The sequence below is a fragment of the Pelecanus crispus genome, chromosome 2 (genome assembly GCF_030463565.1).
Source record: "Pelecanus crispus isolate bPelCri1 chromosome 2, bPelCri1.pri, whole genome shotgun sequence".
NCBI lineage: Eukaryota > Metazoa > Chordata > Aves > Pelecaniformes > Pelecanidae > Pelecanus > Pelecanus crispus.
In genome coordinates, this window is record NC_134644.1 from 148,569,072 (window position 1) to 148,596,272 (window position 27,201).

The 27,201-nt window shown below is 42.3% G+C and overlaps 1 protein-coding gene across 1 annotated transcript; it reads right to left on the reverse strand.

The window, feature by feature from the left end:
• Positions 1 to 26,264, reverse strand: CDH17 (cadherin 17). Its single transcript, XM_009486618.2, has 17 exons — positions 26,220 to 26,264; positions 23,359 to 23,457; positions 22,565 to 22,702; positions 20,887 to 21,025; positions 19,532 to 19,690; positions 18,660 to 18,859; positions 16,789 to 16,920; positions 15,833 to 15,983; positions 14,881 to 15,096; positions 13,519 to 13,595; positions 11,772 to 11,963; positions 10,290 to 10,534; positions 8,309 to 8,439; positions 6,908 to 7,135; positions 4,837 to 4,953; positions 4,415 to 4,531; positions 1 to 110 (listed from the first exon to the last, which is right to left on the reverse strand). Exons 1-17 carry the CDS (start codon positions 26,262 to 26,264, stop codon positions 1 to 3), a joined length of 2,496 nt encoding a protein of 831 aa, XP_009484893.2.
• Positions 26,265 to 27,201: the final 937 nt, after the last annotated feature.

Here is a 27,201-nt window from a genome sequence, read left to right on the forward strand (position 1 = left end):
TTAAGCCAGTCTATTGAGTTCAGACTTATCCTTTACATCTTTCTGATGGCTCTTCTTTTCATTTTTCTGTTTGTATTTCATGTGAAGAAACACAGCCCCTATAACACAACCTGAAAAACAGAGAGCACTCATCTGTAAAGGGAAGAGAAAACTTTCTGAAAAGGTACTTCAGCAAAGGATCTGACACCCTCACTGTAACATCCGTACTGCTTTACCTCTTCAACAGAAGCAAATGGCTTTGGGGAATGACCGTGTAGCATTGGACCAACAGCGTGTTCAGGGACCTGAGGCACTGGTGGGCAGGACCAGACGCCTCAGGGCTCAGGAGACATCCCCCAAAGGAGAACTTCTCCTCTAAGATCTGACCAGATGGCAAAGTGTCTTTTTTAGCCGCCCTCCCTTTGAGCAATGATCTGTCATGTTTGTCTTGAATTGCAGTCCCTGGGTCTTTTTCACAATAGAATAGCAATTTTGTCACAGCAAAGCTGAGACTACTGACAGCAAAATTGTTCTTTGGGAACTCCTTGGTATCTGTTAGGAATAGCTGATGAACCCCAGAGATTTGTGCACCTATGGCTGAGAATGACTGAGATTTTCTTGTTGCCTGGATGAGAAGTGCTAATACCCTTTATCATCACTTGTCATACCCAATCTAAGGTGTCTAGACATCTTCATATGCATACATAGATAAATATATATGTATATATACACATCAAATATGCATATTATATGTTTGTATATATATATATGTTTGATCTTTTTAAATCATTATGAGCTTTTTACACTGTATGAAAATTTATTTCCTCTTTATCAGTGTTAGATTATCTATCACTTTCAACATCTCTTTGTTCCTTTACTGAAGTATATAGGAGTGCTCAGCTACTGCTCTTGCCCCATTCATTGCTCTGAGTACCTGTTCTGTAGTTGTTCTTATTTTACATCATATTTGTGGTATCTGAGTGGTTAATCAAAGAACATGCCTAGTATCTGCCACATGATATTTATTCTCCCACCCATTTCTCAGTGGGAGAAATACCTTCCAGGAGAAAGACAGTTTGTCTTAATGAAAGTTTCTCCCATCAGAATGGATTGGTTGAAGGTTTTGGGTGTATTTTTTGTTTTGTTGTATTTTGTTTTCCAGTGTCTATGCTCTGTGTTTCTTTTAAAGAAAGTAAGACTACAGAAGATCCTTGCTCTTGGAACAAAAGGTGCTGAAGTCTGAGAGCGTCCTTAGCTCATGAGGGAACTCATTCTGGTGTCAGAAAGGCCACCAAGAGACGGCTGTTTTTATGGTCATATCTTCTGAGCTCCAAGGCCAAACTCAATATTTGTAATCTCCCCAGGTTTCATAAAGTCTTTGGATACTTCTCATTGTTTTTTCTTTGCCCATCTCTGATCCCTGTTAAATCCACCTGAGAGGCTATCATCTGATTTTCGTTTTACAGTGAAAAAAACTTGCTATTGAAAAAACCTGCGTATTCATTTCAGGATTTCTTTCAAAAATCCTTTATGAGCTACGTACACTGTGTTTTTTAAAAGTCATAAAGCAGTAGCAATTTTTACTGTGCTCTCTGAAGCTGACCAGCTGTCTTGTAATGAAACCATCTTTAGTCAGTTATCCAACATAATTTTCACTTGAATGTGGCACTATACTAAGTGAGAGATCAGACCAAGGAATTGGGCAGAAATAAGTGATGTGAGAAGCTTGAACAGAGATGTTAAAGATGCAGTTTGAGGGGTTTCTCTGTCTATCACATGGTCTGAATATGGCTTCTTCCATTTTAAGTTCTTTGAATTTTTTTTTCCTCTTTTTGTCTTCAAAAGACAAACATATGCATCACATGCATCGGCGCTTTCTCTTTCTTTTGGGGTTTGTGTATTGCAAAAGAAAATCAACACAGAGATTTGCTTTTGTCTTTTCAGGTACTGAACTTGTTCTTGGGGGCTCATTGTCTTTCTTTTTAGAATTGAAGTAATGGTAACTTACATAAGTTCTTGGGCTTTTTCCCTTTTATCCTCTAATTTAATCCAACTCTTTTGAATATGAGGCTTGTAATGTATTTAATTCCTTTTCTTTGATTTTCTCCATGGGTCTTTCACACTCCCTCCCCTCTCTACATCTGAGTCACAGATTCCTACTCTGGCTCTTGTGACCATCACATTCAAAAATCACACAGGACTGAGCACTGAATTTGTCTTGCTTTTTGCTTCCTAGGGGACTGGATCCCATCAAGAGTCATTCTCTTTACTTTTGCACTTACATTTATAAAACGAATACTGAAGGAGCTAGAGGATGTTATGGCAGGACCTCTCTTGATCATCTACCAAAGGTCTTGGGAGACTGGGGAAGTCCCTGCTGACTGGAAGCTAGCCAATATTATTCCAATCTACAAAAAGGGTGTGAGGGAAGACCCAGGGAACTGCAGACCTGTTAGTCTAACCTCAGCTCCCAGTAAAATTATGGAGAGGGTCATACTGGATACTGCTGAAAGGCATTTAAAGAATAATGCAATCATCAGGCACAGTCCACATGGGTTCACAAAGGGAAAGTCCTTATCTTTCTATGATAATGTCACCTGCCTAGCAGATGAAAGGAAGGCAGTGGATGTAGTCTTTCTAGATTTTAGTAAGGCTTTTGATACTGTCCCTCACAGCATCCTTCTGGACAAGTTGTCCACCTGTGGGATGAGCAAGTCCACGGTGCGCTGGGTGAAGAACTGGCTGAAGGGCAGAGCTCAAAGGATTGTAGTGAATGGGGCTATATCTGGCTGGCGATCGGTCACCAGCAGTGTTCCTCAGGGTTCAATTCTAGGGCCAGTTCTGTTCAATATATTTATCAGTGCTCTGGATGCAGGAGTTGAATGCACCATTAGCAAGTTTGCTGATGATACAAAACTGGGAGGTGCTGCTGACTCTCTTGAGGGACAAGAGGCCTTGCAGAGGGATCTAGATAGATTGGAGCATTGGGCGATGATTAATGGGATGAAATTTAACAAGTCCAAATGATGAATTCTGCATCTAGGACAGAGTAACACCAGGCACAAGTATAAATTGGGAAAGGAGTGGCTGGAGAGCAGCCCTGCAGAAAAGGATCTGCGGGTGCTGGTTGACAGCAGGCCAAATGTGAGTCCGCAGCATGCCCTGGCAGCCAAGAGGGCAAACCGCATCCTGGGGTGCATCAAACACAGCATAACCAGCTGGTCAAAAGAGGTGATTATCCCACTCTATTCAGTGTTGGTGTGGCCTCACCTTGAGCACTGTGTGCTGTTCTGGGCCCCACAATTTAAGAAGGATGTTCACGTCCTTGAATGCATCCAGAGGAGGGCAACAAAGTTGGTGAAAGGGCTGGAAGGAATGTCCTATGAGGAGCAGCTAAGGACTTTGGGCTGGTCTAGTTTGGAGAAGGGGAGGCTGAGGGGTGACCTCATTGCTCTCTACAGTTTCCTGAGGAGGGGAAGCAGAGAGGGAGGTGCTGAGCTCTTCTCCCTGGTATCCAGTGACAGGACATGTGGGAATGGTTCAAAGCTGTGCCAGGGGAGGTTTAGACTGGATATTACAAAACATTTCTTTACTGAGAGGGTGGTCAAACACTGGAACAGGCTTCCTAGAGAGGCAGCTGATGCCCCAAGGCTGTCAGTGTTTAAGAGGCATTTGGACAATGCACTTAATAACATGCTTTAAATTTTGGTCAGCCCTCAATTGGTCAGGCAGATGGACTAGATGATCATTGTAGGCCCCTTCCAACTGAAATAGTCTGTTCTGTTCTATTCTAGTCTAGTCTATTCTAATATGAAAACAGATTTTCTGTTTTTGGAAAAAGTTTTAAGCTACTTGTTGAAGTTGCATCAGCTCATGCCTATAAGAACGTAATACTGTTCACTACCACTAAGCAATACAACTGTACTTTGTTCATGTAAATGCCAGTTTTCCACAGCTCAAAGCAGTTCTCCATATGAAAATGAAAACTTATGTAGCTGAAATAGGTGAATAAAATCATAATTGTATGCTGCAGGTACAGACATTGTAAGCATGACACTCCTGGATTCTTCACTGTTTTCACTATAATCTGGAAGCCAAAGACTAGTCTCCAGTTCCTTCCCTGACAGGGAAAAGGTGGTAGGTAACAATGAAATGACAATATGCTACAAGTGCAGCATTTTCTTCTGTCATAGCTGCTTGCTGTGTCATTGTATATGCATGCAGAAGCACAGGACAAAGAAGGCTATTCCTATGACCAAAAGCTTACAAGTTTGCAGCAATCATGATACACAATCATGAGATCTTCCCTCTTTTGCTCATTCTGCAACGTTCATGACATTTTTTTTACCCAACAAGTGAATCAGTGTCAGAAATGCAGCAGCACTATCATATCTTGGAGACCTGGCTTCATATCAACCAAGAAAAAGTGACCCACCAATGATGAGCAAGACTCCAATAAGAATCCCAACTGCCTGGCCGGCGGTTGGCCGGGAGTGCTGACGCTGTACTTCGACAAAACATGACTTTTCACTTGAACACTTGCAGACGTTTACTGCAAAAAGAAATGCCATGAGGTTAGTGAGAAGTTTAGTAGTCCAGTTTAATAATATAATACAAGAAGGAACACACTAAAAGCAACTTTAAAATATTTTCAAATGGATCCTTTTTGTACGCACATTTTAAGACCCTACTTCAACAAGGTTCCTATCCAACTGCCTGGATTTAAACATTTAAGTTTTCTGTTTAAATGTTTAATTCTTATCTTCATACCTTCACTATAGGCCACGTATTTAATGTATTAATAACAGTATATTAATAACTGTTGTCTTGAAATGAATAGTACTGAGCATAGTATACCTTTAAGATTCACTTTGCTTTCCAGAGGTGGTTTTCCATTGTCCTTAATTATTACTGGAACATCATACACCTTCTCTTCAAAGTTAGCATGTTTCGGAGAGAGGTAAGCATGAGTAGCTGTAAGTAGGAAATGGGACATCCATATCAGCACAAGAAAGAAATTTAGCTCAACGTTCATGCAAGCTGCAAATGCTCTTTTTTAAGGCTACTTTGCACATGATGGTAGTTCCTGTTTTCCCCCATGTCTTCACAGGTCTCATTGGTTTGCAGCCATTAAGTTAAAAGGGACTGTCTGAATGTCTCGTCTGACTTTCAGCATAATATTGTCAGAGAATTTCCTTCCTAATTTCTGCAGCAGGCCAAATCTGATCTTCAGTAGTGCTACACTGATAGCATCACATCTAAACCAAGAATATCCCACCATACTCATAGAAGCCATAACCAACTTAAATTGTTCCCAAGATAACTTAGTAGGACAGACCATCCTTCTAGCTCACTTACACTGTCACATCTAAGACTCTAAAACTTGGAAAAGTAAGACTATAATAGCCATTGGGATCAGACCAAAGGTCTATCAATATCAGTGTCTTGTCTCTAGAATAAGTGGAGATTACAATAAAAAAGCAAGCAACTATTTCATTTTCTCCTAATGCTCTCCCAGCCTTCAACCATTTTCAGCTCAGGGACATCTTCAGCGAGATGTAATTTCTTGCTTTGAGCTTGTAGAAACTTTCTACATACACAACACCCCACAGCAACAAGTTCCACAGTCAACTACCTCCTCCCTCTATCGGCACTGGAAATAAATCCCATAAGCTTCATTTGAGGCTCCCAGTTTTGGGTACTGGAAGAGAGGGCAAATGATGAACCTCTGGCCACCCTGACCGTAGCATTCATGATTTTATAGACCTCTATGGTATTTTTTCCCCTACTCTCTTCCAAGCTAAAAAGTAGTAGCTTACTTTGCTGCTTCCATACACTTTCTTATATCAGGCTACTCCATAACTGATTGCCCGTGTCACCCTGAGTCTCTTTCCAGTTCTGCTGCATCTTTTTGGGGATGAAGAGACTGGAGTTCAAGATTTGAACAAATCATGGATTTATACAGGGGCATAATGATGTTCTCTGTTTTCTTCTCTGGTCCTTTCCTAGTAATTACCAATATTTGATCTGCTTCTCTGAACACTACTGATAATTTAACCTCACATTTTCATGAAACTGCTTACAGTTCCTGACTTGTAATGGCCAGCTCAGCACCCATGATTTCAAATGTGAATTTGGGAGTTTGGGGTTCATTTGAATCTGCCATTTTATTGTTCAACCAACTCAGTTTTGCAAGGATGTTCTGCAGTTCTTCACTCTTGGCTCCTACTCAAATAACTTTGTATAATGAGTAAACTTTGTGTCCTCATTGCACACCCATATTTATTGACCTACACAGGTCCTAGAAAAAACCCCTTTGGAAAACCACACATGAAGTCCCTTCAGTGCAAGAGCTGACTATTTACTCTAACTCCTGAATTTTAAATTATTATTTATCCTTTCAAAACTTGTCCCTTTCACATCATGGCAACCCAGCTTTCTCTAGTGGGGCATTTCATCAAATGCCTTTTAGGAATTCAGACAGGCTCTATCAGCCAAGCACTTATCCATGTGCTTACTGATCTCCTTCAAAGAACGCCAGTTGATTTGTGAGGCATGACTTCCCTTTGCACATGAAAGGTCAGAAATAGACAGTTTGCAAACTTCTCTATTTCTTTAGTGGAAGTGATTTTGTATTAATTTAAGCACACAGTACATTTTTTTCTTACATGTTTCTTCTCTTGTAAGTACTAGTGAAATTTTAGCTTGCAACATACTAGATGTAATCTCGTGAAAAAAATTATTAATGACTCAAGTGTTCAAATAAATAGATGCCAAAATGCATGTAATTTCTCAACAAGATATTTTTTTTCTACATGGAATACTGGATATGAAATAGTAGGAATGAAAAGGAATTCAATATTTCTTTATATTTCCCAGAGTACTTAGAGAGTCCCATATCATTATAAGAATAGCTTTATTAACTTACTATTAACTTTTGAGATGTCCCAATTATTTCTTGTATTCATATCATCCGTGAGAGAAAAAGTAAATGTTGAATGTTCATCAGCATCAGTAGCCTGAATGACACTTCTCTCTCCTCCACTGAGTGGGTAGCAGAAGAAAGGAGGATAATCCATAGCTAACCGTGGAGGGTTGTCATTCACATCACGTAAGTGTAGTACCAAGGTTGTTTTGGATTTCTGAGATGCATTATCTGTAGAGTTTAACAGAATGAAAAGTTACACGCTCATCTTGGACTTATACGCTGGGTTGTTGCATTTGCAGCTATTCTATAGGTACACCATCAGGCAGGCAGTGGGAGGTGGTATTCTGTCTGCAGGTTGCAGAGGCAAGGTCTCAGGACATCCTGAGGGACTCGTGGTAGCTGCCACCACTTTTCAAAAAGTGTGGTTTATTTACCCCCAACTCTTGTTAACTGTAGAACACTAGCAAGTGAAAGGAGGCAGGTAGACCATCGTATCTAGTAAGTGGTCACATCCATCATATCTGGTAAGCGGTCACATCCAAGGTGACCAGTGCTCTTTGGAGCACTCTTTTAAGCATGAAACTCCTTAAGTTTCCCATCTCTATTCTATATATAGGAAATGCAAGTCAATATTCTGCCTTGGGGCCCAAGAAGAGCTTTCAGAGCCCTGTCATTTCTCCAGCCTCTTCCTGCAAGAACAGCCCCACTCCACCTCAGTGCTTGAGGAAGCATTCCTTTTTCCTGACATACAGTAATTACATCTTTACCCATATCCCCCAAAACAGTGGCCAGCATTATTGTTTATCTGCGTTTAATAAAGGAAATCTAGATTTATACCTCATTCAATCAGATACAGTCCAGAGTTTTTAACCCCTTTTCAATGTAAATCATGTAATGAAATCTCCCCAAATGGACTATCTGAAAGATTCTAATGGCTGGAACTAGGAGCCCTAATATATTTCAGACTAACTACTGTATTAGTTTTATTCATAATAAAATGAATTCTGTACAAGTTTGCAAGTTACTTTCCAGGTATGTTTTCAGGAAGCCTAAACATACCTACAAGAAAGAATAACATCCTTATAGCTATAGAGATTAAAAATGGCAGAAAATGATGATGTTGAAAATACTGAAGAAATTCTAACCTTCTCTGTATGCCCTGTGGCTCACACAAATATAACGGCATACGATAGCTAACTTCACAAAGGCTATTTTAATCCTCATTAAGGATCAAGATTTCTTTTAAGAAAGTTAAATTCTTAAGAAATATATACTTCTAAGGATACATCACATGTTCCTGTAGTTTTCATGGGTTTAGTCATGGGAAGTATGATAATTCCTCATAAAGCAGTAAGGGCAAAGGATTCCTCTGTGTGTATATGTAGTTGTTTCATTGCTTACTTAGCTCTGACGCAACAACATCAACTGTGTACTTTTCTTGCTGTTCTCGATCCAAAGTGGAAACAGTGTATATCTGCCCAGTAGTTGAATCAATCTTCAGCCATTTCCTTATGTCACCTTCTAAGGAGTATCTTTGGAAAGAAATAAGAAAAAGTCACATATACTATTCCAAATCAGGAAAAATTGCTGACAAAGCAAATACTTCTTTACTGATTTTAGGCAAGTGGCTTGATTACAGTTGTACTCAAAGAGAGGGTTCTTGGAAGAGTCACAGTACTACAGCCAACCAGGAGAGACAGACAGAGGAAGGGAGGCCAAAATCATTGAGAATAAAGAGAGCGAGCAGGACAGTGGGAATGCCACCGCTCCTCCAGCCTGTGTACTGCAACTCCACTTTCGTCCTAACTGAGAAACCTGGGGTGTTCCTCAGCTTTTGGTCCAGAAGTGTGCTCTGTCCCAACCCCACTCTCCCCATCACATCTCCCATGCCTTGGTTTTGATGGGGGCACAAGCCAAAGGCTGGGGGGCAGAGGGAGCAGTGCAGCCAGGCACCATGTTTTGGATCAGTAAGGGGCAGGACCCCGAGGTAGACTACAGTGGTCATCTGCTGCTGGTCTGGAGCAGCCTTTAATTACCATCAGGGTAGCCTTGGAACAGAGATTGCTTTAAACATCACCACATAATGGCCTTTATATTATTGTTTAAAAAAAAAACAAGGTCTCTAGGTATTTACTTATACAAATTTAACCATGAACATATGACCCAGTTAAAGCACAGGCATTTGCTTGAGTAGATGTGACCTGACCTTCTCATTCAACGCTTTTGTCCTTTCAGTACCCCTTGCATTAAAAACAGCATGCTGACATGCTTGTACATCTTTTACTTTTTATACTTTTTATGTCCTTTAACCTATTTTTTAGCAGAAATGTGGTTTATGTAGATATGAATTCCAGTCATCTGTCTCTGTCATCATCCCCCAGAGCTTCTGGACTATGTGGCTGACTTTCAAACCAGTTTGACAGAAGGCCAAACATGCTAAGTTCCCAAAAGTTAGGGGAAAGTAGAAAGCCAGATGAGAAACCCCTGGGAAAAAAAAAATCCACAGGAGGCCTAAAAGTCATATTCTGCAACTCCATTAACTACTTGGTGTTTTGCTGAATTTTAGTTAAATTTCAAGGATTGTTTGCTTTGGGTTGATCTGTTCAGCATCACAGCTGGGAATCATGCAACAAGAGGCACAAATAATTCTTCTATTTGACACTACTGTGTAAGGTACCTTTACACCATGCAACACAGCACTGTGCACAGATCTGTGAGCTGGCAGAGACTCAAGGTGAATTGACCATATAACATGGCTTTGGGCTACCAAATGAGCCAGTATGAGTTTTTGCATCCCACTCACAAACATAGGAGTTGTCTTCCACAGAGCTTTGCATGTGCAGTGTAAGCAGGCATATTGTTTTTGGCAGTTGGAAAATAAAATGAATGGTCAGTTATAGACTTGAGCTTCACTACAGGTTGTGTGCTTTGGTGGAGAAAAAGCCCTGTGCAGTTTCCTGTGTGACATGAAAAGCAGCTACTGTCCTACTTGTTCCTAGGGGTATGCAGTACATGCTTCATTCATTTGTTAAAGGCATTATGGATATGGAAGCCCTGTGACTGTGAGACCAGCTTTACCTTTTTCCTGGAGACATATATTATCTGCCTTCTCTTTTTAGTTTCCTGATTCAAGGGCCCCACTGGCTGATGCTTGTCACAGCACAGAGAGAAAGCTGGTTAGAAAAGCACTGCCCAGCAGTCTGCTGCAGGTGGGTCACTGGCCACCAGCCCACCACATCTCCACCTTCCACTAGAAGATGAGACTTTTATAAAAAAGTCTTTTCCTGCATGCCAAATATTGGGCATGTTTTCCTTGTACCTCTTTTAGAACAATTTTCTAAATGCTAAATTCAATAAATGAATCATGGTCACTCTTTTTTACCTTACAGTAGCCCCCTCAGGATCATAGGCCTCCACCGTCATGATCAGGGTATTGACAGGAATGTCTTCAGACACTTCTTTGTTGTAAACTGTCTTGTGGAAAACAGGTGGCTCATCCACATTTGTTACAAAAACTTTAAACAAGGTAAGGGAGCTTGAATTGTACTGCACGCCTGGCACCAGCGGTTCGGGGTTTGTGGCATTGATCACCAGGTTGTACACGGGAGCTGCTTCAAAATCAAGAGCCTGGATAAATTAGAAGAAAAAGGTGCTTTAAGCAACGGCTCCACTGCTGTGGAGAGCTCCCATGGGAAACCACAAAGTGCTCCTCTTCTCAAGGAGGAGATTGCATCCCAGGCAAAATAAGGGAGAGTTGTCAGAAGTAAAATTACACTGGGAACAGTCAATTTAAATGAAACCATATGCCTGTTTGGAGGCCTCCTCAGCAACTGGAGTTCCTAATAATGTTGCCACCTGCCTGACTAAGTTTAATAACTATATCCTGTTTACAGCAATAGTATTTATAGCTCTGTACAAGATGGTCTCGGGTAACCTCCGGGTGACAAAAGTCATGTGAGGGTTGTTACACTGTGGAGTTTCTCGCAATTGCCTCCTTGGGAAAAAATGATGCTGAGGTTGAGCCTGAAGATGGTCCATCAAACACTGCATCTGCCTGCCCTTGCCCAGCCAGCAGCAGGTGAACTGGATGCAAACAACATGACACCCCTGGGAAAATGAGTGACAGGTTTTCTGGACCCATAGTTGAAGCATCTTTGAGAAGGCTAATTTCAAAGGGAGAGCACTTTTGCTATCGATATTCATCGTTGCAGCAGAAAGTGTTCCTTATATTCCTGCCTCCAGCATTCAATATATGGGACGTATCACCAACCGCAGCATGCACTGACGTTGGCTTTGTCGCAGTTAATGTTTTCCTCAGCAGGAACAAGCTGCCTCTCCATCCTGACATTGAGTCATCTTGTTCTTACTTGCACCTCCCATTTCAAAAGCTACCAATGGCCCAGAGCACCAGCAGGGAGGAGGATCTGCCCCATGACAGCCCACAGCCTTCCATGACCACAGCCCATGGAAGCATTTCACTGGCTTTCTCTTTTCTAGAAATGCTGCCGCAAAATCACTCAAATAATGCCTTTTTTTTTTCTTTATGGAGCATAAAGACCTACTTCATCAGCCAGAGCCTGCTCTGCTGGAGAAAGGGCCAGCATCAGAACCATCGGAGGGAGCTGCTGGTGGTGGTGGGTGGGTAGGGGACAGCAAAGGCAGGAGGAAAGGTGTGTCTGAGCATTGCACAGGCGCAGCGCCTGAGCCCAAGAGTGGGGCTTCCTGCAGTCTGCACTATGCTTAGGGTGTCCTCAACCCACCACCAGCCAACCCCCCTGCCTCTGCAAATCATCACCAGGGAGGTTACTGTTCATGACAAATATATATATATATATAAAGGAGAAGAATAAACCCATGTATTCACCTTGTTGATCCTGATGAACCCTTGGTTTGTTTCAGGATCTGTCTCTATGATGAATGTGTTGTTTGGATCTCCTTCCTTCACCTGGTAAATGATGTAGGAGCTCCCTGTGGCAGGCTCGTCTCCATCAGTAGCTTGAATTCGTTGTAACACTGTTCCTACTGGGACATTTTCTGCAACAGTCACATTGTGATACTGAGGAGAGAGAGATTGTTGAAACATGACACACCAAGTACCATCTGCAGATAAAAACTTGAGCACTACAACAAGTGTGCGACCCACAAGCATGGATGTATTTTAACCCACAGCAGCCGTGTGAGGGAGGGAAGTGGTGGGTGCACTTCACACCAGAGATGTAACCAGGTTAGAAATGTACAAAAACATTAGTACAGGTGTGCTGCCTCGCTGCCCAGGAGAGCCCAGAGCTGCAAGATGGGCACTAGAGCTTCTGCAATGTTGCTATATCCCCCTTTTTAGCCATACATTCATCAAAAGTGATGGGATCTCTCTCAGTGGGTAAGCTACTAGAATAGCAACAGTCCCAAATCTTTAACCTCTCTATTGAAACCACTCCATGCATGGTGCTAATAACGCCAAGTTCACAGGTTCAATCCCTGCTTACTGCAGGGGGGTTGGGCTTGATGATCTCTCAAGGTCCCTTCCAACCCAAAGCATTCTATGATTCTATGATTCTGTGTTCATGCAATGCTCACAGCAGAAGGGACTATACAGCTCCTCTGTACCCAGTAGCACCCTAGCTACTGACTGTTAAATATTTAATTGCTCCATGCACCATAGGCTGTTGCCACATTAGCAGCCCAGCTCCGTTTTCTCTGTTTGATGTGTGCCCTGACCCAGCAGTCTCATCTTGAGACCAGGTCCTGGACTGAGACCTTGAGGTGAGAAAGTCAACAGCCTGCTATGTAGACACCTAGTCTGCATGTGTCTAAGCTCCCATTATCATCAACAGAGAGCTGGACAATGCAGTCAGCAAAGCCCAAAAACCAACACAGCTTCCCCAAGAGGACACCTACACCTGATGGGCCAGACAGCTTTCCTGAGCCCACCACCTACATTGCTTACGAGTATGGTGGGAGCTTAGACATCTAAATGTAGACACTCCAGCCACTGCAGTATCTCCAGGGAGTCTTGGGCCAGCAGGGAGAAGCCACGGAAAGTCTGCAGGTCTCTCTGCCAGATGCCAGCACCTCCACCAGAGGAAGAGGCAAGAGCCTGACACCCATTCTGGAACCAAGGGCCAGCAGGTATGTGTTTGTGCAAAGATCACTGGACCACTGTTTCTGGTTAAAGCAAATAGAGCCTTTGATTTCCATTCACCTTCTGACTTTTCTCGATGCATTAATATTGTGTTTGGAAGGGATCTTGGGAGATGTTAGCTTTTTTCCATTTAGCTATTTTAATTAATTTTAAAGCCTTTTCTTCCCTCTTTCCCTCCAGAACTTACATTTCTGGAATAAACTGCTTTAATAGAATCAATCCTTTCTTTAGACATAGTTTTCCACTGAGCAAATTACCTTATATTTGAGAATTAATTATGACTCAGTCCCACTGCTCACTGCCTAGATAGAGCTTATATGCAGGCTTTGCATATATGCATATATGCAGGATTGCTCTGTTACTTGTTCTGTAAATGGTTAGTTTCCCATTGACATTCTATAGACATTGAATGTATGCTCAAACATTTGTCAAAAGTTATTGGGACATCAAAAACAGCATTAAAAGTACTCACATCTGATTTTTCAAAGATGGGAATCTGATCATTGATGTCGATGACATGTATTTGCACGTCACAGAATGTTTGGAATACTGCATGGAAAGAGAACAAACAATGTTACAGCAACCCTTTTGCTGAAAATAACTTTCCTCCAGAAGGGTTCACTGTGAGCAAAAGTGAAAGCTGCCAAATTGCCCAATCCAAGCAAAGTCCTGCTGTTGTAAGAAGCACTCAGTCTCCAATGTCTCTTAGTCAGTGACAACGTCACTCTCTTACTATTCATCTTCCCAATTTCTTCAGCATTGTCTTACCCTGTTTCATTTAATTTCCCTCACTCTCTTTAACCATACCTTTTACCAGGACGATGATAGCTATGAATTGTGTTAGCTTTCTCAATATCAGTTTTGCATGTCAAAAAGTAAGCCGCCAGTGGTTATGCTACCGTGTTCTCTTGGTAGACCATCAGGCAGCACCCTCATTTTCAATACAGCCAGACTTAAACTTCAGATATATGTAAATCTAAGCACCACCTGAGCAGGGGTACCCATAGCAATGGGGGTTTGTGATTTTAAAAATATACCCTGTCTGGTTGTGTGCTATTCATATGTAGCTGGATTTTAGTGTTTTATAGGCATGCTTCACAAGCTGAAAGTTAAGGAATATTCTAAACAAAATTGTTTGGATGGAATTCAAATAAGCATCCCAAACAAATCACCAGCTTCTCCCTCTGCAAGGTTTTCATATCATCTGCCTAAGTGATGCTATTTCATTTACAGACATGTCACACTGCTTTCTTTACATGCCAGTTCTTCCATCCACAAGTTTTGCCTGACTATAAGGACTCCAGCACAAAGCTTTAAGCTTTAGTATGGAGTTTGATTTCCTTTCCATTTAGTGAACCACAAAGGACTCCTGGGAACTTATATAATGTATGAGATTCTTTTTGAAGATTAATTTCAGCTCTTAATCTTTTAAAATACATTATCTGGACTCTCTGAGCAGCTGTGGTTTTTTTCATTGTTTTTTTTTTCAGTGAGTCCGTTTGAAAGATTTTGGGGGAAAACCACAATCATGATCACTTCATTTTTTTCCCAAGAGATTGGAAGGAAATCTCTTACTGGAGTACTTGTTAACAAGCTTCCCAATTTATCCACGCTCTGCCCTAGAGCTGGTTTCCTTCCATGCTTGCATTATGAATCGTGATTAACCTCCCTGCATCTCGAGAACAAGGCAGTACCACACCAGAGCAAGCCAGCTCTCAGTGCTGCTGCCTGTGCAGTGAATCCTCCAGGTCTCCTCTCATCCCTTGGACACTGAGAATGGGGGATGCCAGTGTGAACAAAATTATCCCAATGTATAACAGCAGGCATTACATACCTGCATCTGTCACCAGCACCTTCAAGGAATAGCTGGATGCAGCGCGCTTGTTTAATGAACGGCTCGTTAACTGCAAAATCCCAGTGTCTTGCTGAATAAAGAACAGATTATTTGCAGGAACAGCAGGAATCTGACTTTTGATTTTGAACTGCAGACGCGAGTTAAGGGTGTCCTTCTCATCCATGTCCGTAGCAAGCACGGTGCCAATATTACTTCCTGTGGCAGAGGAGAGACCAGAGTCAGTCAGATAATACAGTGGTCCTATTCCTCCACAGAGGTACACACTGACAACAGTGATACCGATGCAAAGAGTAGAGGGGCAACAAAAATACAACTGTGTGGAAAACACTGCAATGGACACAATCATTTGACTTCTGGGAGTTTTTCCTTTAGCATCCCAACCAGTTGTTTTGGGCTTGGGGCAGTCAAAAAGGACTGGGCTATGTGTTTTGATCAGAAGTGACTGTAACAACAGACACTTCACCCTTGAAACCAAATAACTGATGTGAAGACTTAGGGACAGATTTTGGTAATGGTCCATTGAAGTCAAAGGCATTATGCTGGAGGAGAATCTGGATGAGGGAAAATGGGCTCATGCCACTTTTAGAGCAGTATTTCTTGTATTAGTAACAAAAGAGGTGTTTTTCTTTTTACATTCTAAGCAGTTGTCCAAAACTGTGGTTGTGGGAAAATGCAATTTTATATTTTAAATTGAACAGCATTTTTTAAGCAGGGGTCTTGGGTCTGTCCTTCTCAGGTTATTGAAATCCCTTCCACATGAATTATTGAAGTGAAAACAACAGGGCTATTTGCACAGGAAAACATTTCTCTAGGAGAGCTACAGATACATTTTACTCTTTGGGATCAGAATTTCTAGCTTTATTTACACCCAGCTGGAAACTATAACAGGACCAAAATGATGTGTATAATTGGGTAGAAGCTGTCTTCTTACCTACACCTTCATTTTCTTGAACTTCAATTACAGTGAGGGCCTGCTGGCACACAGGGGGGTTGTCATTAATGTCTTCCACAATAACATGAATCTGCAGAGGCTTGTCCACCAGTTCTCCCTTGTTATCTTTTGTGACCGCAAAGAAAACATACTGCAATAAGAATATTGAGATTAGCTATGTTGAATGTCCACTGTGATGATATTTTGCATTTAAATGTGTAAATATGGGAGCATTCCATGCAAATGAAATATCCTCTTATACGTTTGTCCAGTATTTTCACGCTGTTTAATTCATCACTCTTCCACCACCCCTTAGTGCTTGAGGTCTGAGTTCTCAAAAGAATTTAAAAGTCCTGAATACTTCACTGCACTGTGATCTTGCTCTTGCAAAAATTCAAGAAAAGCAGGAACACCTTATTTTTGTCACTTTGCAAATTCATGTCACATACAGAGATAGGATTCCTCCAGCATATTTGATCTCTGCCCTGTTCTGTGCCCAAATTTCCTCCAAGAACAAAAGGGGATAGAGGGTTTTCTGTCTAAAAGACCTCCAGAGAGAGATGCCTAAGGCCCCTGGGATCTGGAGCAGATCTGAAACATCTGAATCTCCTGCCCTCCACAAATGCCACTGCCTACCTCTTGCTTATGCACCTACAATCCTGCCATGGTTGGTCTGTGTTGTACATTATACATACGCTGTGGGCAGTGATTGCTTCTGCCAGACCTGTGGAGAACTGTTGTAGGGTACCAAACTGAAGGCTATTTACAGTGTAGTACATAAATGTGCTTTCATATCTATCTAGTCGTTCCCAAACAGAAATTACAAGAAAAAAAGCTTTTATTTCTTTTTTTCCCCTCTGTCCTCTCTAGTGAGCTTTCTTGTATTTACTCCCACACCAATAATCAGCTTCCTGCTATGGTCTGTCCCATCGGTGAGGTTTTATGCGTTTACTTACAGCATCCTTTTCTTCCCTGTCCAATGGTTCGGTCACATAAATAACCCCATTCTGATCAATGGAAAACGGGAGCCTGGGCAGCTTTTCTTTTTCAAAAAGGTCATAAATTACATCTGGCTCATTTGAGCGCACCTAAAAACACAAAAATAAGGCAGGATAGAAAGTCATAAGTGTAGACTGAGATTTAACAGGCATCGTTTCAGGACCACAAACAGAAAAGATTGCATTCCTGTTAGCTTCATAAACCAGAAAATTAATAGCTTGGCAGGCTCTTGGGATGAGCTGCAGAAAACCAGACTGATAATCCACTTCTGCTCTCTGAATTCTTGTGGTGAAGCCATTTTACCTCAGTTTCTCCAACTGTCCAGATGGGCTACGACACATCTTTTTATGGAAGGGTTTTGGGATGTGGAGCTAAATGGTGATACATAAGAAGAAAGCATTATATGCATTTGAATGTCTTGACATTAGTATATTCCATCTCCTTGCACTGTCTATTCCTGCCTGTTGTTTTGGTTTATCTAATTCAGAGATGTGGAACAACAAATCAAATATCTGGTACCTGTCTGCACGTATGTGTGTGTATGCTGTTTCCATGCATCAAAGTCTGTGATGAAGGATCTTAACGGGGTGCTTCAGATTTAAAATGAAATGCAGCAAACAGACTGCCAAATTAATGAAGGAGTCAGTATTACAGATTATGTTTTATATTATATAGCAGCAACTGCATTTCATTTTCCACTAGGCAGAATCAACTGTCATTGGCTGCCGCGTGAAATTTATATACAAGTGACCCCAGAATGGGAGCACTGTTGCATGTTAGTTTTTCTTCCACCTGTTTTCACTCTGGACTTCCTTCGACTGTCACTGAAGCCAGTGGGAATAGCATCGAGTCAGTTACTCTTGCAAACAGGATCTGAGGAATCCTGCCATATCCAAGGGATGACAGCATTGGGGGTGTCAGTGCCAAGGCATTTTTCAAAGTCAAACATTTCTGAAAGGCTGCTGGCCTGTTAGTTAATATTTACTGATGTATACATCGCTATCAGTCTGCAGTTATTGGCAAAATATTTTGCCTTTGCACCGTGAAAACAAGAATACCATGGGAACGCAGGATGCTGAAGGAGGGCATTTCAGTCCTTCCTAGGTACTTTTGATATAGCAGGTGTGCTGTGTCACACAAAACTGGTCACAGCAGATGTCCCTGAGTGTGGGGGACTGTCCACAGCAGAGTTGCAGTGGAGCTGGTCCCCTGGCAGGCTCTTCTGCAGATGGAAGAAGCTAACCCCAAAATAACCTTCAACAGGTTAGCTCTTGGTTTGCCCAAAGCCTGGAGGGCCCGTGGTGTTAGAGCAAGGCTGGAAGTGCTCAAATAAACCCTTCAGGAGAGAAGAGCAGCACCTGTGCAGAGGCACCCAACTGCGGCATGTCTGTCTCGGAGCTCCCTTGGAGTGCTCAAGAGCTTTATCTTTCATATGGTGCCAAATAGCCTTGTAAAGCACCCTTTTTCTTCCAGTCATTACACTATAACAAAATTCTCCAAATGTTTCCTCTGTCCACGGGATATTCTCACACACAGGTGTTGCTAATAACCTCTCCAAACTGAAGGGCAAAGTCCAGTCTCTCTAATGTTTGTATCGACTGTATCTCAGCCACCTTCAAACCATTAACTTTCACATTAACAATAAGTTAATGAGACCTGCACTAAAGATCATTTCCAAAAGACACCATATAAAAAATAACTCGGAGGTGCCAAAGTCCTTCTGAGGAGCCTGGTGTTGAATGCAGTGGGGACACTTTCACAGTTAGCTGGGAGAAAATGACTCTGTGGAACCAAGGAGAGGTGCAGGAAGAGTGGCCAAGGGCCCTACCTGGCTGATGTTGACAGGGTGGACCTGGGTTGAGTTTTCTTGGATGCGGATGGTGGGGGGAGCTTTCCACAGGCTCTCCTTCACAGTGATGATCACATCGGCACTGCTGGCAAAAGCATTCATTGTCATCCCTGCCATGTCCTTCACAGTGACGACAAGCGTGAAGGTGTCCTGCTTTTGAGGATCTAAGTAATAAGAGCCTAGAGACAGAGCAAAGAGCCAAGTGAAATGAAGCAGAGGCTGTGGAGATGGTTCATCTGCCCATTGCCTCCTACATGCACCATGCTGCTTCATCTGCTCCAGGCTTACTCCTTAAATAGGCCTCTGTGCCAAATCTCAGCAAGCCATTTCCTCTGGCTTCATTGAATGAGGCAGCACAATATCATGTGGATGTAATTGTACGAGACGTCTGTGCTGTGGTCTCATGTTGTGCAGATGCATCACTGAAGAGCCCTCACTCCAGTTAGGCACTTGTTCAGCTCAGCAGAAGAGACAGGGTTTTTAAATCATTGCAGTTTAGTTGGGATCACGTGGTCAGCTGAGTTTTCTTTGCATTTTTCATGTTACTGATTTTGGTTTTCTAGATTTCAAGGAAGAGAATTATCCCAAGATATGACTCAGCATAGTTCTGAGGGCCAAAGGATCTACCTCTCTTCTCAATGTACTTTTAGATCCCAATCTCCATTTCTGCTAAATTCCCTTGAATTTGGTGGGACACAAAGAAAGTTCCTCAAAACCAGGTCCTCAGTGGAGTATATCCCACTGACTATGTTTTTTCAAAATTTAGCATCAGAGCTGTGTGGTTAGTTTGTTCCTAGGTACACCCAAGAACTAAAGCTTGCTTTTTGACAAACAAGGATCTTTTTACATACCCATTTTACTCGGTGAGATTGCTCCAGTTACATTATCGATCTGGAAAAGCATTTCTGAATAAGGGTTGGGAAAATGATGCAGAATGCTGTATGTCAGCTGTGCATGGGGAGTTGTAGGATCATCACGGTCAGTGGCATGGACATACATGAAGGGCTTGCCTGTTCATATTAGAGAAGAAACACTGGTAAGAGGAGACTGAAACCTCAACATACAGTCCATTCGAGCAGAGCTCTCAAGCCAGGAAGGCAGCTTATGGGGAGCTGCTGTTGTTTCATAATGCATCTCTCATGGGAAGCCATGCTTGTGTGTGGAGGTAATATTACCCACAGGTCCCGCCTCCACTGGCTCTGCTTAGTAGGATCACAACTGGGTGTGAAGACCAGTTGATGAAGAAGGTGACAGAGCTAACTCAGAGAGCTATCTACCACCCAAGAGTGCCTGCACCCAGAATGTAGCTCACTGGTACCTCTTTAAGGCCACTTTGCAGTCCTTATACAAATCAGTTCAACCCAAAGCAGCTTGAGAAAAATGTCCTACAGCTGTGACTGTTGTAATTAAAGGAACAATCATACAGTGAAAAAAAAATACAGAAATGTATGGTAACATAAGTGAATTTTTGCCTTTTGATCACCAGTGCAACATTCATAATCTTTTTTACTTGGATGCAGTTGAAGAATACAGTAAAATATTGCAGAATGGTTTTCTGGCACCGCGGAGTTTTATATGTGTATTCCTTAGCGGAAGTTTGTTCTTGAGTCCATAGTCACAATGATAACAGCTGGCTGAGACCTTTGTTTTATTTCCAAGATGTGGGTCTCAAATTGCTCTTCAGTACTTTCCTGTTTTCTGGACTGGATCACTGCAATCCATAATCTAACACTTTCTACTAAGTACGAAGGTTCAGCCCACATTCTGAGAAGCATCAGTCACAGTAAAACCATACCCCATATCTACAGTGGCATTTTATTTCACTGATGTGCAAAGACTTACATATTCTTAGCATTCTCTTTCTGTATAGACTTTGGCAACCTTTGAACTTTAAACTCCTTCTAGCATAGGGGTTTTTTCAGTGCAGTGATGAGGGTAGCAATATTTGCCTGTTAAGTGATACTTGCAAAGCAAGAGGTACTATGAAATATTTCTGATTACACTCATCCCTTTACACCACATAATGGTCACCTCTTTGTCCTTTCATTATATTATACATGCTTGTATCCTTATTTTGTACAATCCTGTGGGAAGGAAAACTGATCATTTTTCAGCTTGTTGAAGTATAGCACCCACTTTATCTTCCTGTTTAACTAATCTACCTATCTTCCCATTAACTATAACATTTAATTATTATGACGATTACCTGGACGGGAGTTCTGCCTCACTACTCCAGTGTACTTCACCTGGTCAAATTCTGGTGGGTTGTCATTGATATCCTCCACAAGTATTGTAACAGTGTAAGGACCTTTCACTATGTTTCCCTTTTCATCCAGACTGTCCACCTTGATTTGGAAAAAGAAGGAACAGCAAAGAAATATTTTCACGTAGATAAAGTAAAAGACGTAAATGAACATCAGGATGTCAAATGCCAAGTTGTTCTTACTGTGACGCAAATCTGGTGAGAGCCATCACTGGGTGGCTCCATCTACAAGGACAAATTTACCATGGCAGCTCACTGACAATAATTTGCCACAGTATATAATGCCAACAAAACAAAATAACCTACTCCCGCTTCTGATGACACTTTTCAGAGGGCAATTTCTCACTTCCAGTCTCAGAAGACTACTTGTATTCTTGCACAGCTTAGACATCATGCCTTTCTTTAAATAGAAATAGATACTTTCTAAAGAACAAGGAGAAAACTCAATATGATATAGGGGACTCAAGTGTGCTGTTGTAAATATCAACCAGAAAAATAGGTTGATCTAAGGGTTTGTAGAGTAAACTTAATTCTTGGTTCTGATTACATTTTTGTTCAAAACAATTTGACTTCTTATTTTTCAGCCTTCTTTGACTTTAAAGCACCAAGTATATATTATGTCTGTTAGACTTTGTTTTGTTTGCACATAATAGAACAAATCATGATTATTTATGCCTAACCAAGTATCATTTTTTCAGTTCTGTCATCACTTCTTCTTGTCTGTAAAGGATTCCCTTGTTTAGGGTTAATAACTTCTGGGGCTAGCAAATTGTACTCTCTAATACCAATGCAAGGGTGCTTTAGAGCTGAGAACATGAAACCATTAAACCTGAAGTGGTAGACTTTAGAAAGATAGCTAAGGCTAGCTAAAACATCATCATGTACTTTGTCGGTTCAGATATTGATCCTCTCACAATCATCTCCTCAGTTGCTAGCGCCTCAGAAAAAGACAATACCATTTTTGACACAGAATAAAAGCACAAGACTGTACTGAGACCAAAAGGTCGCCTACCTGCTGTCCCACTCCCAACAGTGTTTACAATGAGATACTTATGAAAAGAGTATAATAGCAGGGCAAGCACACAATGCTCTTTCCTCTAGTAGCCTCCAACATCTGCCAAGAAGCTTTCTGCTGCTACCTAACAGAGGTTAGATCCATGCTTCTGTGTCTAAATGTCATTTACTCACACCATTTGTCCCTAAAAAGATTATAATCTCCCTAAGTAGATTACAATAGTTTATTTTCCCATTCCAGCCATGGAATTCACCCTATCAGTCTCCAGGGACAATAAGCGAATCTCATTCATAGGGCCAGATTTTGCTTCCAGACAAGTGTCCTCCTCATATTAGGAGAAATAAAGGACTGGTGTTGGCATCAGGGTAATTTTTGTTTTCTCAACATAACCTTCCTGTGCTAAGGAGCATTTTCCTGTGCAAAGTCTTTCAGAACTATAAAGCCATCTGTCTTTCAGCAAAATTCAATATTAAAAATGAAAAGCTGTCTGTAAACATAGACAAAAGAAAGAATTTGAAATTTCAACAGTTTTCCATTAATTTCAGGTTTACCAAAAAAGGGTGAATATGAATAACCCTCCTTTCCTATTTTTTGTTGAGTTTTTACCTGCAGCCTGTGCAGTGCTTTGGTCTCCCTGTCCAGAGACCCATTGAGATACAGGATGCCTGTCCTTGGCACAAGGTCAATTATTCCATCTTTTTCACCTGTAGCTCTGAAACTCACAGCAGGTGGCTCGGATGTGAACTAGAGCAGGGAAAAATCAGAGGGAAAATCATCCTTTTTTCAGTATTTTCACCATAATCGAAATAATTTCATGCTTTTGCGTCTTTTAAAATCTATTGCCAACAGTGTGCTTGGCTGGGGGAATGATATTCCAAGAGTTTGCTCAAACAAATCTGCTCTTTTCTGCTCCTCAACAGAGGAATTTTCACATTATTTCCTGAATGCTGCAGGAAATTCCAACTGTGGTTTCTTTCCAAAGCAAACGTCTGCTTAGGACAGGGCTTTGTCTGAGCAAGGGAATGGAAAAAAATGACACACATCCTCCATTTGCCTGGGAGCTGGATCTATCCTTCTGTGGTTATGGCTTTGAGAAGAAAACCTCGGAGCTGAAGGAAAATGGTGGTATAAGTTACATGGAAACCCATTCTCTAGGAATGCTGATTTTATTAATCCCTGTCTTAGGATAGCCTGTTAAAATGTGTTTGAGAGAAGGGGTTGTCTCTTGCTTTTTGCATGTAGACTCTTGAGTTCCCAGATTGAGGAAGTTAAAGTTAATTTCAGTTCCTCTCAGGGGACTCTTCTTCCCACCAGCACAGATGACAACACCGCCTGTGAGGTCAGTGTGTGCGAACTACGGGGTTTTTGACTGGAGCGGATACTAAGAAACATTTGATTACCTGGTAAATGACGCGCAGTCCCCCTCCTTCTAGAACAGAGAAATTCATATCCTTCAGAGGCCCAGTTACACGCAGGTCCCCCAAATTCTGGCACAGAGCCTGTGAGAGAGGGAGAAAGGGATGGAGGAAAGCAGCTGAGGGATGTCTGCTGTCACCATGCACGAACAGCAACTTTCCATCACAGAGCCTCTTGCAAGTTATTTTGCTGTAGTATCAGGGAGGAGACTTTTGCTGCTTTGTACCGAAGAGCTCCAGGTTCTTTAGTGCACATGAGTTTTAAAAGCAGTGTTATTTATTAATTAATTTGAAAACAAACATTGGGCTCTTCCCTTTTCTAACCACTACGTAATTGAATGAGATTTGATCTTCTTTCAAGAGCAAAGAGAAGCACCAAAGAGCTGACAGTAGACTGAGAGCAAGAGGAAATTCATAAAAGCATTTCTGGATCACCTCTGTGTCCCCAGAAGGACCAGCCACATCCCAATCAGGAGCCGCACAGTCCTGTGGCCACAAGTATGTCAGGAGACCCAATGCCACACCTGGAGATGGGGAGGAATTGGGGCTGCACCCCTTGTAATTTCCTCAATAAATCCAAACCCTTTTTGTAAGGAAAAAAGGTGGACCTCCCCAGGTCCCCTACCCCACCATCCTCAGTGTCCTGGCAACGTGGGCAAGCCACTCAGGCCCTGTGCCTTCACATCAGTTGCATGTGAGTGCAAACCATAGCCAGAGCAAACATGTCCTGCTTGATCTTTGGCTTCTACCTCATGGCAAAAATGCCATGCAAATCTGTCTTGACCTCTGTTTTCTTCCTAATGGCTGGCAATGCCTTCACATGGTGTTTTTTCTGGGAAATTTTTAATGAGTTTTATACGAATTTTATAACCACCCCCTCCCTAGTGCCCAAAGACCTCCGGACACACTCCTGCCCTAACATTTCAGGGCTGTTCTTGCTTTCAAACAAAAAAAGCAAATTAAAAATCAGCCTCCTAGAGCAGCCCTTGCACACAAGACAATTCAGCCTGCAGTTCCAATAATCTACCTCTTTCTCCAGAGGCAAGACAAAACTCCCCTGAATGTCTGCTCTTCTCTCCCTGTCACCAAGGTCTTGCCAATGCTGAGGAGCTGCCTGTCAGAACTAGCGTTCCATTATTTGGCTGCACAGGTCAAACTCCCTTTCTTCTGGTGTAAAAATGACTTTATTCTGCTTTATAAAGTTGGAGTGCCATTGCCACCCTGTCCATCACCCCAAGGAGTTGGGCTCTGGGAGTGCATGTTCTCTGCTGCATGACTTTTCCCCTGGATTTGGTCCTAGTGCTGCTGTGACAGCTATTCAGCCTCTCACACAGCTTACATATTATCAAGGGAAAACTTAATTCTAGCTATGACAAAAACATAGCTAAGTTCAGCACAATTTACCCTAAAGCGCTGCTCTGTGTGTGTGTGTCACAAGTGGTGTTTGAGTAATGCCAGATTCCGCTTAATAATAGCCAGAGATGCTGCCCTCCTCGCCTACAAGGGTTTGTGACTCTTTTTGCAAACAGGAAAACTAGACTATTGTGAGAACTGGGGAAGGAGGTGGGGGGGGAGGGATGCTAGTGAACACTAGTGACAGTAGAAAAATATCTAAAAAAGCCATGTAATAGGTACACATACCAGGAAAAAGTACTTTAGAGCTACCTTTTACTATTTTTGCTAAATGCTGACTGCTGGTCTGCTGGTCTCTGCCAGGGGCAAGATAGCAGGACCCTGAATCTGACCTCCTACAGTTGTTCCCACATTGCACTGGTGGGCACAACCTGGCTCCTGGAGGTTTTTCCCAGGGCCATTTTGTAGAGGGGTTTTGCTTGGTCGTGTTCCTCGCCGTGGAGGAACAAAGGCTGATGCTATAAAACCCAAGAGGTTCAAAGTGCACGCTGTGAAACAAGTAAGAGATATCTCTTCCTGTCAATTAAAATTACTTTATGTGGACCATAAATATATCCAAACATACGTCTACAGCGTGAATCACTGCTCAGGGGCCTGAAGGGGAAATAGGGCTTTCTCCTTGGCCTGTATCCGGCTGGCATGCCCTTTAAAGGCAGCTGTAACAGCTGTGGAGTGGCTCCACAGGGGTCAGCACTGCCACGGGCAGCAGCTCTTGAGATGGGAAGGAAAAAGGAGATACTCACTACTGCACATCAACCCCACCACCAGGGACTCCATATTCTGAGGAATCTTTTTTGTAGACTTGAATTTGACTCATGTTTTATATTTTCTGTTAATTTCAATTGTAAAGTAGAAGCCTTTACAGACATCAGTAAATCTACTGAATTTAATAGATGAGATCCATAAATAGCCTAATTAACACGTTTCAGTTCCAGAAATCCTCTGAAAAGGGATTCACATAGATGGAATAATAAATAATTAATACACATGGTTTAAACTATGTGCCATTATATGTCTTAGAATGCAGTTAATATGTCAGCACATGCATGGATTATAGTACACATGAACACGTTACAGATGTCTTCACTGTTTGGTGATTTGTCGCAGTACTTTTAAAGCTTTTCTAGTGTGAAATCCAATAACTGGAAAAAGTAATATCTGAGGAGGAACTACAAGAGACAAAATAGGTAAATTGGTTTCTTCTAGGTTTTTTTAAGCTTTTTTTCCTAATGATTGACACGTCTTCTTAACCTTTGGGCATGAGGTCACACACGTGTTGGGGCCGCACTCCCACACCCAGTTACCGCCGCTCTGCCAGCACAGGCTGCCAGCCTGACCTGCAGACTGGGATGCCCCGCAGGTTAGAGCTCAGAGGCTCGCAGGCAACCTTTGCTGTTTGCTCCCAGATAAACAAAGGAAAAGCCGTAACTCACCGAATGAATGATGAGCAGAAATTGAAGTCCACACAGCTTAAACATACTGGAATATGCTTTGCTTCAGCTCCTGCAAAGAAGAGGTGATAGTCACTTTAACCCATAGAGCTGGCCCATTCTACTTGCGAATAAAGGCTACAGCTAAGCTTCCGCAAAGCTGTAGGGAGAGAGCAGCCAAAGAGTGAGCTCTGAAGGACCAGGCACAGCTCTGCCCATGGGAGACGAGACTACTGGCGTCGCCAGGCTGGCCAGGAAGGTCGTGCCCATCAGGTCTGTCCCCAGTGGTGCAGGAGGTGCCACATGCTGTGAGAGCCTCAAACAGCTGTCAGAGGTTGAAACTGGCACAAAACTTCAAGCCATGCAACCTCACAGTTGCAATGATTCTATGTCACGCAAGCCCCGTTTTCATTTCTGCTTTACTGAAGGCAGCAACACGTTCACAGGAAATACTATAACCACAAGAAGATGAAGGTCTTGCAGGGACCATCCTCAGGCCTCAGTCTTCCAGTTACAAAAAGCAACTGTTCAGTGCAGCTTGCAGAGGCAGAGGAAGCTGGAGGTGTCTGCACCCCTTAAAACAACATGGCTACTGGAAACAAAATTTCCAAGTCCAAGGAGCACTGCCTGCCTCGAATATCAAAAAAGTGCTGAGCACAGGCTGCAGTGCCTTGTGTTACATCCTCCTGGAAACTAGATGGGTTCCTCAAAAATGAAATCTTGCTTTCTCACTACTTCTAGGTTTTAACAAAAAGCACAAGGCCGGTTCTGGAGGGAGGTGAAGCTGGCGTGCAGTGCTGCCATCTTCAGTGGTGCTCCATGTTACTTGGCTCACACCTACAGGTATCCTTCAGCCACCACAGCTCTGTCCCATGGAGGCTCCCAAGGAGAAGATGACAGTGTGGAGGCACAGATCCCTCCAGATGCCTTCCTGTTTGGACTTCCCATCATATGTTTTCTTTCCCCCCTCCTTTTTTTTCCTCAA

Coding starts and splice junctions, on each gene's coding strand:
- CDH17 (XM_009486618.2), bottom strand. CDS start 26,264: ATGTTTAAGCTGTGTGGACTTCAATTTCTGCTCATCATTCATTCG. Junction 23,458..26,219: donor TTCTGCTCATCATTCATTCG/GTGAGTTACGGC, acceptor CCTCTCTCACAG/GCTCTGTGCCAGAATTTGGG. Junction 18,860..19,531: donor AATCTCACCGAGTAAAATGG/GTATGTAAAAAG, acceptor CTCTGTCTCTAG/GCTCTTATTACTTAGATCCT.